Source organism: Candoia aspera, chromosome 4 (assembly GCF_035149785.1).
Source record: "Candoia aspera isolate rCanAsp1 chromosome 4, rCanAsp1.hap2, whole genome shotgun sequence".
NCBI lineage: Eukaryota > Metazoa > Chordata > Lepidosauria > Squamata > Boidae > Candoia > Candoia aspera.
This window is the reverse complement of record NC_086156.1, coordinates 17,999,921-18,015,833: the sequence shown is the minus strand read 5'-3', so window position 1 is coordinate 18,015,833 and position 15,913 is coordinate 17,999,921. Positions and strand designations below refer to the sequence as shown.

Sequence of the window (15,913 nt, the reverse complement as noted above, 5' to 3'; positions counted from 1 at the left end):
TAAGCAATCATCTTGCAGAAAAAAAATACTACATGACACACGTATTTCCTAAAATTTAGCTTAAATTAAACTAAATTAAAATAATATTGCACTTTTTGTTGTGAGAAACAAACAAATTCCATGGTATAGTCATTCTACTATTAAATGAATATCTGTTAAGGACACCTTAATGCAGAACAGGCAACATTGTACCCCCGGCAGCTCCCAGCAACAACTAAAGAAATATTATTTACATTTTTAAAAAATGGCAAAAAATCTTGCAAGATTGTCAGGGTTTCCAGGTCTTAACAGTGAAATAGCTGAGATAGGGTGACTTGAGAGATAACTGCCATTTAATTTTCTTATTTTTATGTATTTATGGATGCCACCATTATTGAACTGATCCAGTGGTGTCTGCGGGGGGCAGGTTAAAATGGGCATGATGGTCCATCAATGTCCCATGCAAGTACAAAGGGGTGGGGCTTCGATTACCATACTCCATCCACCATCTTACCTGTTTTGACCCCCCCCCCCAACAATGGACACCACTATATCAATCACTGCCCTAACGTATTAACGGAGAGTTGCAAATCTATTCAAGTGCCTGATTATTCAGTTGCCTAAATATATGGTGGAAGCATCTAATTCTTTTTAAAAACTGTTCCAGAATGTATTAGCCAGGATCCAGAGAAGCCATGCAGAAGAGTCAGAATCCAAATTCTGCAGCTTCCTGCATCTTACTGAATGCCAGTCTGGAATCTCTCTTCTACTTTCCAAGTAATGCAGGTATGCATTTGTTTGTATTGGACCGGCTATTCTATTGTCTGGCTACAGAAATGGAAATCTTGAATGAAGGGTTTAAGTCTAACCTTAACAAATCCAGTTCTCCAGAATGAGCTAGAATTTCCAATGATCCAATTCGAAACCATGATTTTGCAACACGTAAGACAATTGCACCTGAAAATAAATATATGTACAAGTTAATGCATTTCCAAAATGCCCTACGTGTACTTCCTTGTGTATCCATAACCTCTTTGCATGAACACTTGCTCTGGTGGGAGCAGAATGTCAGACAAAGTAGAATATTTAAGAAAAGCATGTTCCCTTAATGGATAGAAATAGGAGGGTCTTTGCACTAAGAAGTGGTCTTTCAAGAAACCACTGCATCAGGTCAATAATAGCTATGATATAGAATGGAGAAGTCTGATCTCCATTTCTGGAAGAAGCAAAGGGAATAATTATCCTACTGAAGGGGGAATGCGAAATCTGTGGAGATCAGGCTTGCTGAGGACTGTTAGTCACAATGCTAAAAACTGCTGATTATCAGTGGGTGGAGCTATTTGAAAAGAGTTCTGGGTAATACATGTGAAGAATATTTTAAAAAAGGTGAAACCAGAAGAAAAATTGTCCAAGTATATGCAATATTCCAATAGAAGAGGATATATGTAGCTCAGGGTTGAGCTGTGGAGTCCTTGGTGCACTGATGATGTTACCTAGTCAGGCAATGAAACATCTGCAAGCAAACAACCAAACTCAGAGAGCACCCAGGACTCCATATGCAATATTAAATGAATGAATCAAAATACCTCAAGAGTACAAAGCTACAGCTGATCACATCTTGGCTGGTGAGTAAAATTATGTTCATTTCTTGTTTCAAAACTAAAACTAGAATAGCAGGTGAAAGAAAAGGGAGAAAAGTAATGTCCTGAAAGTGGAGTGTTCTGCTTCTGAAGAGGGGCTCTGCTCTTCCAGTTGCAAGGGCAGCTTCTCAGCAGCAGACCATTCCCCACAGCCCATAATCCAATCAAAATGTAACCAATGTGTAAGTTCCTGTCATCAAATTAGAAAGCAGATTGGAAGCAGGTGGTCTTGAAAAAAATTAACTGAACAGTTCTACTATTGTCAAAGAGCAATAAAAATACCTCTTTCTTTCTTAATATTCCCATTGTAGAACTGATCTCTCCAAACATCATCATCGCTTACAACTAAGCTGGGGAAATGGAGTTGAGGAGTTAGTACAGAGCAGACTGAAAGAGGTCCTAAGCCCTGTTGGACAAAGTGAATTCACACTACATTTTAAGGGGAAAAGAATAAATAAAACCAAACAGATTAATAAACCTAATCTCACAAATAATGGATATAAAAGACTGAGGAGTGACCCATACGATTATCTGGCTAGTAGGACACACATTTTCTAACCCAGCGTTTCTCAACCTTGGCAACTTTATGATGTGTGGACTTCAACTCCCAGAATTCCCCAGTCCTGGTTTGTCTGTGGTTCAACTAGAAGTTACAGTCTTCCTGCACATGTAACAGAATGGCTTACCTATGGGAGAGCCCTAGTGGGTCTTGGTTGACCTCCAAAACCTCAGCAGGGGAAGACCTAGTTAATTCTTAGATGGCAAAACCACCAGAAAATCCCTGGGCTGCAAGCTAAAGTGGGAAATTTAAGTATCAATATATATTGGGGAGGCTTGATAAATTTATTGGGTTTATGTCATGGCAACTGTGGGTCAAGACTTCTCTGTTGTTTCCCAGTTTCCTGTTGCACTAAAGGGCCCAACATCGTTACTTGGTTCTAAAAAGGACTGGAACACACAATTCTCTGGACAGACGTCTAATTGTGGGAATTTTCACCTCATTTTTAATATTTTATCTTTTTTTACATAAACTACCCAAAGATCTCCATAATTGGCAAGGCATGAAGTTTAATAAGAAATAAATTTAACTCTTGGATCCACAATATTTCCTGCTCAGGTTAAGAGGCTGAAGCAGGGTGAGACAGCATGTTGTTGGGGACTACATATTACAAGGGGGAATGATTACATGGAGAGCAATTCTGGAAACAGGTGAATTTTATTTGAAAAAAAATGGCAGATGTGTGTTTGCATAACAACAATCCCCCTAAACTACTGAGCAGGGAATTGTTATGTGCACCCTTCACCTCTTCTCTGCTCCAAATTATCCTGCCCCAAAACTGCATTCCTGTAACACAGGTTGCCATTCAGACTTGATTGCTTGCCTTTACACACAACATGCAGCCCTTTAATTTTCCACATTTCATGCAGTAGCAATGATAGAGAACCGTTTTGCTGCAAATCACTTATGTTCTCCCCGAGAGAGAATATCACTTCATTCGGCATATGGACAGAAGGCCAGATAAATTGGATAGATACAGAGAAGTGCGCACTCTCTTACAAAGCCACTCATGCGCACCAAGAGTCCTCTTCTTACTATTCAATGAAGGGAAATGGAGAGACAGTAAACCCTTGAGTCACTTCCCAGCCACACACACTGCAACAGGAAAAAGCCTCTCTTTACCAGGATTGTGATTGTGATTCCTTGCACATCTGCCTAGAGAAACCATCCCAACATGTGATGCTGCTGAGGCTCAACAGTCTCCAGAATGATTTTCCATTACAGACGCACTACTCAACAGGCATGATATACAGGAAATTGTATAAACAGGTAATACGTAAGTTGCGTTTACCTAAATATTTATGGAATTTGTGGAACCAGCAAAGGTGTGAATAAGAGAATATGGATTATATTAAGGAGAAATACAAAACAAGTCCATCGTGAATTTAAATAAACATGATTCCTCAGATTATCTACTGTAGATATTTTCAGAACTAAAGAATGTAGAGTATTAAGCTTTTCTTATGCTGGGCTAGCAACCAGGAGTCTGTGAGTTCTAATCCCGCTTTAGGCATGAAAGCCAGCTGGGTGACTTTGGGCCAGTCACTCTCTCTCAGCCCAACTCACCTCACAGGGTGGTTGTTGTGGAGAAAATAGGAGGAAGGAATATTTGGTATGTTCCCCACCTTGAGTTATTTATAAAAATAATAAAGGCAGGACAGAAAACAGGTAGGTAGGTAGGTAGGTAGGTAGGTAGGTAGATAGAGGCATAAAATGTTGGAATTCAAGGTCAGAGGTTTCAGGCCCAAAGTCTTCCTAGGAGGCTGCAGGAGGTGGCCCACTTGGTGGGTGAAGCAATGATTAATCTGCTGTCTTCCTGGTTCACTGACTGGTCTCACCCGGTCATATGAAATGACTTGCCCAGCTTCATGTCTAAACGCACTACTGTCCCGCTTCCTAATGTTTTGTGAAAGATGCCAGTGTATTCTGTATTTTAAAAATAAATTTAAAAAAACAGTAACTCAGAATGTTTTAAAGTGAAGCATTCATCTCCAATAACCTGCCATCATTATTTCTGAGACAGTGTACAAATCTCATGGGCTGGAAATGTGGAAGGGAGTTGGGGCTCCTTCAGGCTATGCTAATAACTATGGTGTGGGACTGTGAACCTGCATAAGATCTCCAGTCTGAGAACAGCCTTTTTGTGTCATTTTGGCAAGCACAAATCCATCATTTTGCCAATTTGTAGAAAGTAAAATCAGGAACAGCCTCAGAGTGAATCTATTTGCATGGAGTTTTCTCTCAGTCTCTTCTGCCAAGACTCAACAAGAGCCATGTCAATGTGAATGAACTTTTACATGCTGGCTGGGGAATTCTGGTAGTTGAAGTTCGTGCATCTTTGTTGCTGAGGTTGAGAAACACTGGCTTAGAAAATACAAACACAAGGATTATTTGCAGGGTAACAAAAATGGGCAGGGAGAAGGATGCTTAATCTTTCCTCTTCTGCCCACCATTATCCCCAACACATACATTGCCCAAGAACAATTCTTCCCAGCCAAATCTGTTTTCAGTATGAAGAATCTAGCAGGGAAAAACATGGACTAAAAGTAGCCGACAGGAGGGTAACATGTGCAAGGCAGAATTGTCTGGTTGGGGACTGGGGGTGGATATTAAACACTCTCCTTCTATTGGCTCTACGAACAGCTATTGTTGGTTCTGGTTATGGGCCATCATCCTGTTTCGAGATTCAGCATTTTGATAGAAAATGTCACTGCAGCAACCGGCAAAAGAAGCTAACATAAAACAAACTGTAAATATACTTCTGCAGCTTTCTCCTTTTCATTTTAGTGGAAGTCAGGAACTGGGGGGGTGGGGGTTGACAACCTTCGGGGGGGTTAGTTTTTTCTAAGAGGGAGAGAGCCACAATAGGTGGGTGACAATGCAAACTGTGCCTGCATGGGCGGATTACCACCCAAATGAGTGTGGTTAGGCTTTTCTCCTTTTCTTCTCGTGTGGGAGGGAGTTTTGAGGATTTTCTTTGCTTGTTTTGCTAGTGTTAAGCACTACCCTTTTGTGTGTTCTGGATAAAAATGGAGAAAATAGCATTGCCAATTTTCAGCAATCATGCTTCAGAAATTTGGCAGGTCAGGCAGAAAGAACTTCAGGGGGTACAAATAAGAAGGCTGCTCATCTCTGCTCTATGCAGGTAAAGAATAAACCTGGATAAAGTACCTAGCTGCCCTGCTTGTAGGAATTCCAAGATAATGCATGGCCTCACTTCCCAAAAATTCTCGTACAGAAGACCGAAGCACAGCCCTGCCATCTCCACTCCTATTGAAGGAAAAACAAGAATCATGAATGTTATCTTTTTTTGCTACTAGGAAAAAAAAATACTTGGCAAATCCTTCCACTGGATGATTAGATTGGCACAGTTTGCTATCTGTGGATATTGCATTTGTCCAAATGTTATTGACAGCTGAAACAGATTAAATGTGTATTAAGATTCTTATTTAAACACAGATTTATTTGTAGACAACCAGGGTGGTGGCTTTTTTGTTGAGAGGGAGACTTAATTCTTTCTTAAAGATATGGATCAACATGGACACTGAGTGGAAATAAGGGTAACATAGGAATCGGTGTTGGGCTGAGTCTAATACTGCTTCATCTTCTTTGGCAGTGTTCCAGGTGGGAGTTTTCTGACCCCTCTCTGGAGATGCTAAGGGCTGTACCAGCGTCCTTTCACATGCAAAGTATGTGCTCAACTAGTGAGTGACAGCCACTGCCAAATATAACATGCCAAACCAGAAACACATTATTTTCTGATACAATGCTAGAAAGGGTCATCTATGAGTGGCAATGCTTCACTAGAAAGCAGAACTAAAAAAATAAACACTGCTGAAAATCCATCCCACCCCCAAGTGAGCACTCTGCATTATTTAAAAAAGACTATATCACAAACTGAGAATAGAAACACCTTACAATATAATTATGTAGATACTACATATTCCCTGTGACACTATGGAAGCAAAAGGTGGACTCTGAAGAAGCAATGTAGTTAGAGGATTGATGCTTTTCAACTCTGGAGTTGGAGGAGGTTCCTGAGAATACCACGGACAGCCAAGAAAACAAACAAATGGATCATTGAACAAATCAACCCAGAGTTCTTGCTCAAGGCACAAATGACAAGGCTCAAATTATCCTACTTCAGACACATTATGTGAAGACCTAGCTTTCTGGAGAAGGTTCTAATGCTGGGAAAGGTGGAAGGAAAGTGAAGAAGAGGGTGACCAGCAGCAAGGTGGATGGACTCAGTTACAGTGGTGATGGGTGTGCTGTTGGAAGAGTTGAAGGACCAGGTTAGAGACAGAAGATCACAGAGAAAAGCTATCTATTTGGTCACTAAGAGTTATCAATGACTTGATGCCATATAATCAATAAGTATACTACATAATTTGTATCTGTGGGGGGGTTTTTGGAATTAGGTTTATCCCACTCAGTCAGGGATCAACCTTGGCATTTCCCAATTAAAATCTCTCATGGTTACTTTTATCTTGTTCTTTTTAAAAAGCCATAATGGTTATAAAAACATGTTACAAAATTTTACAGCATCTTATGATTCAAACTCATGGGTAATGCATGCTATCTGAAGAAAGCACAGATTAATCTGCAAATAGATTGGTTTTCTGGACAGTCCTTAATGATGAGTTATTGAAATAAAAGGTTTTTATATAAAGAATGGTTTTAAAAACTGGGTTTGTTTAGTCTAAAGAAAAGGAGGCTAAGGGAAGACATGATAGACATCTTCAAACACTCAAAGAGAAAAAGATGTGGATTTATTCTCCATAGTGCCTGAGGGTAGAACAAGAACCAAAAGGTGGAAGCTTTACTAACAGAGGTTCAGCCTTGAAATAAGGAGGTATTTCTTGTCCATGAAAGTTGAATAGTCATTCTTTAGGATAGTATGTAGATGCCTGCTCTGGGCAGGTGGTTGGACTCCAAAGTCTCTTCCAGCCCTAGGATTCTATGATGCATTGTAGAAATTAATCCAAAACATATCAAGAACTGAAACAATATAACACCAAAGATGAAACACACCTAGAGTATGGTGTCCTTCCTGAACCTTTGAGCTGCAGTTCCCATCTGGATCCAAATCTACAGAAAGAAGATTAACAGCAGCAATGTGGACAACTGGTGCAGCACAGAATGGAAGAGCTTGTGCCAAAATATTACTAATTCAAATCTTGTCTATACAATGAACTGTCAACCCAATCTGTAATGTGGGTGAAATAATATGTATGTATTTTGTAGTAGATAAAAGGATTACCAAAACAATACATGTGAAATACTTGGGAGTTTTGAAAACTATTAGGTACTAAGTCTGGTAAGTATCACTGTTGTTGCTGGTCACTGTTACTTCACTTTCTGAGATATCAATAGCAACCACAATCTGAATAGAGACAGGCCTTTTAAGATGAAGTATGCAGTACCTGTTGGTATAAATGCTGATCAAGTGGGCTCTTCCATCACCCAGCTGTCCTGCCCAGCCACCAAACTAACATGGGAAGTTGAGATAAAAATATGAAACAATTATTTGTTATTCAGAAATGTAGTTGTAATTGGGATTCAACATGATTGAATAAACAATGTTCTGTATATATTTTACTAGCGATTTCAACAGACACAGCAATGGTTTGGTACAATGCTAACAAAGTTCAGTTCAATTCAGTTCAGTTCTGTTCTGTCCTGTCCACTGTGAAATATAGAAAATAATTGCCCCTCATGTTATTTTTGCATCAGTAAAGCAGAGGAACTGGAACTCAGCAAGGTAGGTTCTCTTTATCTAGTTTTAGGACTTGTGTGGAGAACAGATCATGTTTTAGGTCATATTTATGCAGAAATATTGAAAATTCAGAAGGGTTCACAAACTTTTAAGCACCACTGTAGATTGCCTTAGCTCTTTAACAGACTTCAACTGCAACTGAAAAAAATCCACAAAGGATAGAAATTGCTACTCATTAAAAATGCAGGATGTTTTTTCTTTGGAATTAATGGGTATGATGGAAACTAAATTTCTTAGCCTATGTCTGTATTTTATTCATGTTCTAAATCAATTAACCTCATAATATAAAGCTAGATGTGTTCTATATCTACAATCTAAACTGGATAAGCTGGATGGGAGGGGATGGTAACAGCAAATAAAACAGTTCAATGAGTAAAGCTCTTACCTACTGCAGTGGGTGATCTCACTGAATATGGTCATTCTACTCTGCTTTAGAAACCAGCCTCTGAACGAAGGAAGTGTTTTGGACTAGGCCAAACGTACCTATTTTGCCACCAACTGAAAACAAAAATGCAGCCCTGGAGCCACAAGGAGCTATAATTGGGCAAATAAATAAAATAAATAAATAATCTGTTTTCCAGGTACTGTACAGTAGTCAGCTGACTGGCAAGATAAACAGGGGAGGAGCTGGATCGCTGATTTCTCATTATAAAAGGGACCTATGATTTGCATTCCATTCAGCAGTGCTGAAAAGAAGGAAAATGATGGAAGGCTACAAGTGTGTTTGTGTGTGTGTGTCTGTGAGAGAAAGTGCATTGTGCCTATGTGCAGTGCCTGATGCGGTTCACCCAGAAAATATAGGACAACAATCTTGAAGGAAATTAAAAGGAGAAGAAATGGAAGTGGACATAAACCACGAATGGCCAATACTATTCCCATCTATGTGCTTCAGCATTTTGATTATTTGACTGATTTACAAGAGAATGGTAGATGAGTGACCAGTGAATAGCACTGGTGTGAGTTGTGTGTCATGCAGAGCACAGAGAAAAAAACAGTATTTTATGGAATGCATCAGTTTTAGCATGCAAAACCTAAGAGGAATTCCCCTTTGTAAAGTTGGAAAAAGCACACACATGTAAATCGTTAAACAAAAATGTTGATAACATCAGGTTGGAAAATAAGTAGTATGACTGACCTGATGGCCACCATATCTGTGGGCTAGCGGTGGAGATCCCAAGATTATTTTTGTACCACTGACAAGCTGTAGAAAATCATCCGAGCCTGAGACAGACACGTCTAAGTCCAGAATATCTTCCAGGACTTCCTGAAGCAGGAGAGACATATCAATCCATGAAAATTATTAAGATGTAAAAGAAAGTTTCACATTGTTTTTGTTTTATTCCGCCTTTATTATTTTTACAAATAACTCAAGATGGAGAACATACCTAATACTCCTTCCTCCTCCTATTTTCCCCACAACAACAACCCTGTGAGGTGAGTTGGGCTGAGAGAGAGGGACTGGCCCAAGGTCACCTAGCTGGCTTTCATGCCTAAGGCAGGACTAGAACTCTCAGGATCCTGGTTTCTAGCCTGGTACCTTAACCACTAGGCCACACTGACTGACTGACTAACTAGCATTGTTAGCTGTCCAAAGCTATCTATATAATTGATTTTCAATTGAAATTCACACCTTAGAGCTTCTGAGTGCCCCTCTCAACACAATACTCATACTATTTTCCAGATTATCAGAACTAATCATTTTAAAGTGAGGCACACCTGTTGCTGAACTTCAACTCATAGCAGCCAGAACTGAAGGGTGGTAGACTTGTAGTTGAAGAAGAGGTGCAGAATTACAGCATCTCTACCCCTATTTCCAGGCAATGTTCGTAGCTTTTGGTCACTATAGTTTATCAGACTCCAGATCCGGCAGAGCTGTAAATATCTTATTCTTATAGAAACTCAGCCCATATTCAGGAACAAGCAGAAAGATAAGGGACTTGATACTGCTATATAAGCTGCTTTACAAGAAAGAAGTCATATATATGCAGATCAACCTGCTGCAGAACACAGAAATTAAGCCATATTATCTGTATCAATGTCAAGGTTTAAAGCCTCTTCTTCCTGTCCTTTAGAGTTAATAGATTCTTACCTGCCTTTTCCCTTAACCCTTCAGTTTGGAATGGATTTGTTAAATATATACCCAATATCTTTCTCTGGCTGGAACAGTGCTAGTTCCTACCTTGCCAGCTTCAGCCCCTACACATTTAGTCACCAAAAGGAGATGCCATTCAATTTAGTCAGTGGAAATCAGTATAAAGTACAGATGTCTAAATTTAGTGCCCCTGAACAATTCACTTTAATTAAGTAATAATCAAGTACTATAAACACAAAAAGCTAGATATGGTTTATGAAAGTAGAACTTCATCTTGTGTTTTCAGTTTAATACTGGCCAAAGATACAATTGCTATTCATCTTTCAAACTGACTATCTTCCTGGCTATGTTAAGTATATTACTGAAGATTGATGTGTAATTCTCCCTCACACATCCATACTGTGGGTCTGGATCCTATTCATAATCAGAGGTAAAACTGATGCCCTAACAATATTTGAAGAGATTGGGAATATCTTCTCAGCTCAAGCATTCTCTCTGTTTGCTCACCCTCTTACAGGCAATTCTTTGCACAATTTCAGCTTTGATTCCAAGTTGCTAATTAGCGCTGCATCTTTGCAGTATCTTCAGTAATAATGACAAATCTGTTTCTAATACTAATGGTAAATGATCATTTGGTGCTAATTCCTGATGTTCAAAATGACAAGGCAGACGTAATGCTAACCAGAGTTGGCTCAAAAACCAGAGGGGGATAAGAAGTAACACCTGTATGAAGTACTAAAGCTGAAGGATCTCTGGCATAGGGTTTTTCAAATTGAGTTCTGTAAAATCATAGGGTTCCGCAAGAACCTGATAGAGTTCCATGAGAGATTAAAAGGGGAAAAAAATCACTAAAACGCAGTGAATTTTCTACTTCTAGAGCTTTGCCTCTTGATCAGGGATTTTGGATTTTTTTCTTAACAAATTCCATGGCCCCCCAAAAATTGAAGACCCCACTCTATAAAATTAGTACTAGGTTTAGATACTATTGGGGATGCGGTGGCGCTGCGGGTTAAACCGCTGAGCTGCCGATCGGAAGGTCGGCGGTTCGAAACCGCGCGGCAGGGTGAGCTCCCGTTGCTAGTCCCAGCTCCTGCTCACCTAGCAGTTCGAAAACATGCAAATGTGAGTAGATCAATAGGTACCGCTTCGGCGGGAAGGTAACGGCGTTCCGTGTCGTCATGCTGGCCACATGACCCGGAAAAATGTCTACGGACAACGCCGGCTCTAAGGCTTAGAAACGGAGATGAGCACCGCTCCCTAGAGTCAGACACAACTGGACTTTATGTCAAGGGAAACCTTTACCTTTACCTTTAGATACTATTAACTAAAGGAGTGTTTTTCAGACTTGGCAACTTTAAGATGTGTGGACTTCAACTGCTGGCTGGGGAATTCTGGGAGTTGAAGTCCACACATCTTAAAGTTGCCAAGTCTGAAAAACACTAAATTAAGAGTTAGAACATTTAGACTTATAGCCCATATGGAAGTCTTGGGATGTAGTTTTAAAATGAAAATGAAAAGGAATGAAGGTAGAAAAAGTTGAGTGCTAGGGCCAGGCAGAATAATGTAGCACACATAGTTTCCTAGTTCAGGTTTAATCTCTGACCTTTCCAAATAGAGCTGAAAAAACATCCCATCTAAAACCTCAAGTTACCAGTCAGTAGGCCATGAGTGAGCAGCCATTTTGGAGCCAAGGGCCATGCTTAATACATTTTTGGAGCATAAGCACTACAATAGGCAAGACAATGATGCAAAGTCGGCAAGGCTGAATCACATAAATGGACATGATTTCCTGTATTTTTTCTTTCATTTGGTGGGGAAAAATGGGGTTTTCTTTCTTATTATATATATTAAAAAACAATATTTATAAAACAGATTACATTTCAGTTTCTATTTATTTTCTGCCTCATAATTGTGAGAAACTGCGTCAGCAGTTTTTAGCAACCTTGCCTGAGAAGATGCTCTGGGGACAAGAGTAATCATGATGCACCAATGGTCTAACTTGGTATAAGGCACTTACTATGTTCCCGTGATTTCCTACCCTGAATATGGAATTATGCAGTTCAATCTTTTTGTGTCCTGGATGACCGGAAGAATGTCCACTGATGCTGAGGTGGTGGAATGAGTGAAGAAAAGAAGTCTATTGCAAACTAGACGACAATATAACAGCATATTTATGTAGATTATATGCTCATAGATTCCTCAACAGACACACAGCTCTAGAGTAAAACAACAGTTTTGTGTTAAAGAAAATGATTCCTAACCTCTGAAACAGCTACAAGTAGAACTCTGGATTTAAATGGTGTAGGGTATCCAACAGAAAAAATACAATCTTGAACCTCACGAACATAATTCTCTTGAATATGATCAATGGGAAGTGTAGCTAGAGGGAAAAAGTAAATTAATTTCATATAGAATTCCAAAGAGGTATCAATGTTAATCTTTTGCAGCAAAAAGAACAGATTTCTGATTGTGAACTACAAAATCCAGTCAGCAATACTTTTACTAAGGCATACTGAAGTGTCACAGAAGAGCACACAAACTTTTAAATTTTTCAGCCTGGTACCCACAGATGCCCCCAGGAAACCTCTTTTTGCTTAATGTTTAATGTTTGATAGATAGTTTTAAATAAAAGTAAAAATTGAAATGTAAAACTGTTGCACTGCAAAATAAAACATTTTCCCCAGCATTATCTTTGGTTACAGGATTGTATCGATGCTCCACCCAGGCCCAATAGGCAATTTTAGAAAGTAAAAATAACGAGTGGTAGCAGCCCAGCATTCACCTGCTCTGAAAATGTGAATGAGAGAGAAAGCTAGAGTGTTTGAATTCAAAAAGCAATCCCACCAGTTCTCTGTGTTTATGACTTGTTGTTTCTACAATGGCAGTTTTTGAACAATCAAATTCCCCCAAGGCAGCCATCTTGTGCAAACATCCGCAACAAGTTTTCAACATTCCAAAGATGCCCATCAGTCCAATAAAATAGTCTGCCTTAGGTATAAGCAATAAAGTCAACAATGTAAGAAAGCTTTTTCCATAAATGAAAGACATCAAGGGATGCCCAAGGCTACAGTAGAAGAGACATTCCTGAAAAACAGTATGGGTTTTAATTGTAATCATAAATAAAGGCAGGCTAATAAGTCAAGCCAAAATTCATGCTTAACTTCCACTGAAACAGACCGAATAAGTTAATCAGTCTTGCTGATTTTCTTAAGCACAGCTTTCTCTAGATGGGAACTACAGTGGAACAACAATAAGGCAAGTTGTTCATCCAGATAAAGCCCCTTTTATAGATGATTCTTTCCAACACTAATATGTATATATTCTCAGAAATTATATTACCTTTGAACATTTCTGTGGAAAATTTCCATTCATCCAAAGTAGATAATTTCAGTTTCTTTTCACAATAATCTTGATCCAGGTTTGATGTATTAATGTAATTAGGCACATGGTTAAAACTACTTGCAGCAATTGTGTCAATGAGGTAGCATCCAGAACGATATACCGATGTTAACAGTGAGAACCACCATAAAACTACCCAGCAGCTTGACATACTGAGTCTCATAACTTTTCTTAAACCAGGATTAATTCTGCAGAGAAGCAAATGTGATTGATATTCATAATGAGAGAAGATTTATCTCTGACCTTCACCTTTATAAAAACAACTTCCTTGCAGTTTTAGGTTCACACATAGATTGGCAAATAGCAATTCCATTTTTTCGATTCATTATTTTTTTCATCCAGCCAAGAAAAACCTGTTAAAATATTATTTTGTTTTAAAGATTGTATTAGAATAAGTCCATTAGGGAGACTATTTTATGTGCAAAAACGGAAAGATTCTGAAATACCCACAATGGAGGAATGGTTGGTGAAGATGACAGAACCAAAAGAGATGGCAAAATTAACTTGTTTGATTAGAGAAAGATCAACATTTATCAGTGACTGAGAACCCCTTATGGACTTTTTGCTGTAAAAAGAGAAAAATGAACTTGTGATTTATGGGTTTGAAGATTAGAAAGGGTAGTTTATGGAAAGAAGGAAATCATGATGTAACCTTAGAGAGGTTAAGATATAAATGCGTGTATAACTGCTGTCAAAAGATCAGATCCCAAATCACATGAGAAATTGACATTGTGGAATGTCAATGTCAAATGTTCATTTATTTATTTATTCAATTTGTATAGCCACCCACCTCAAACCAGTGACTCTGGGTGGTAAACAATCATAAGAACAGTTAAAACAGTTAAAACACAATGAAAAAAAGAAATTAATACAAATGGCAGCCAAGGGATATGATAATCTGTTGGTGTCAACATAACCAGAAAATGGGGCCCTTCATACACTTGGGACCCCGGGCCTGGGCAAACATCAGGGAAACAAGGAATCAATACTTTAAATCAGTTGATTTCTAATTATTATTTTTAAAAAATTGAGACATTGTGTATTGAATATGGCTTACTTACAACATTCATCTGGCATGAACTAACCAAATAATATGGTCCGGATGCTCAAGTAGCCTTAGGGGTACCTGTAATTTTGGGATCCTTAAGAGATGTGGTGCTTGAACAGAAACCAACCATTTCAACTGTATGTGTAATAACAATTTAAATGCAAGTTACATTACTTATATATCTGAATTACAGAATTGAGAATATCCAATTTTGAAGAATGAATGCATCCAGATGTTAAATGTGAAATACCCTTATGATTTAAAAATGAAATTAATTCTTTAGAAAATATGATTTCAGATTTATTCAACCACTCAAGTAATGTTTAAAAAAGGATGGACATTAGACTTTTTGTGCAGGTACTGTAACAAATTTGAAGGTTCTTTAACCCATGATCTGATCATGTCCAGTTATAGCCTTGTCTGGGTTTCAAATTGTATCATATGTCAATACAATTTGGGGAAGAAATGTTATAGTTAATCTTAATGTCATGTTGAACTATATTCCAAAAATATCAAATCTGGCAAGAGCTTTGACTCCATCAAGCCTGCAATGTGGCAAAGAGGATAGTTTGATGTTAATGGAAAGAAACTTACCCTCCTGATTATACGGAATGGATACAGGATATGAGTCTGTTAACTATCTTTGAAAAGTCTCTGGGTTCTAAAAGTGAAAAGATGAAGCAAGATGTTGCTATACGGTCTACATTTTATTATAACTTTGAATCAGTTTTATATTGCTATCAATAGTTATTACATGGATCTTTTCTCTGCTTTTTTTTTAAGATTTCCCCCTGGCTTGTCATGTTTAATAATTCTAAAATATCCATGTTTTTTCCCTTCACTGTATAAACTACATTTATCTTTTTTTTTTTCCTGTTGGTACTGTACTTTTTGGATTTCACTGTTAAAATGAATACCTCCATCTCAAGATCCAGTCTGAATTGCAGACCTTATGGCTACATATTTGGCCTAATTTTTGGAGCTTGCTTCATCCCATCTCCCTCCTCTTTTTTTCCATCAGCAGATGTAACAATTTCAGACAGTTCAAAAGCTTTGACATTCTCCTTCCTCTTTTTGACTGGCCATAATAAATGTCTATGGATCTAGGACTTACCTAGCTATGGATCTAGGACTTCTTTCCCCCATGGCCCAGCACAGTATCAAGGAGGTATGTCTGTGTTCAGAGGCTGATCCTAATTCCACTGAAAGATGCACAGATCACTGCCTATGAATAATTTAAATTTTTTTTTATTAAAAGCGGTGTCACTATTAAAAAAAACCCCCAAAGATGAGCCGCAACCATTATTGTGACACAATCCTCCTACCCACCGTTTCTCAGAAATAAATTCAGCCAGACTCACTCTTTCCCACCTCTCTAATACAAACCCTAAGTAGTGTGTGACATTTTGTACAGAAG

General features: G+C 38.5%; 1 protein-coding gene across 2 annotated transcripts in view; it reads right to left on the bottom strand.

Annotated features, from left to right (window-relative positions):
- The window catches only part of LOC134497682 (protein adenylyltransferase SelO-like), a 28,967-nt gene extending 13,257 nt beyond the window's left edge, over positions 1-15,710 (bottom strand). For both annotated transcript variants that reach the window (XM_063303504.1, XM_063303505.1), the window contains exons 1-10: positions 15,611-15,710; positions 15,091-15,157; positions 13,389-13,636; positions 12,311-12,429; positions 9,093-9,221; positions 7,605-7,669; positions 7,213-7,269; positions 5,350-5,448; positions 1,902-1,969; positions 849-936 (exon numbers count right to left, since the gene is read on the bottom strand). In XM_063303504.1, the coding sequence (XP_063159574.1) occupies positions 849-936; positions 1,902-1,969; positions 5,350-5,448; positions 7,213-7,269; positions 7,605-7,669; positions 9,093-9,221; positions 12,311-12,429; positions 13,389-13,611 (848 nt within the window). In that variant the 5' untranslated portion in view covers positions 13,612-13,636; positions 15,091-15,157; positions 15,611-15,710. The remainder of the gene's footprint in view (positions 1-848; positions 937-1,901; positions 1,970-5,349; positions 5,449-7,212; positions 7,270-7,604; positions 7,670-9,092; positions 9,222-12,310; positions 12,430-13,388; positions 13,637-15,090; positions 15,158-15,610) is intronic.
- Between the last annotated feature and the right edge of the window lie 203 nt (positions 15,711-15,913).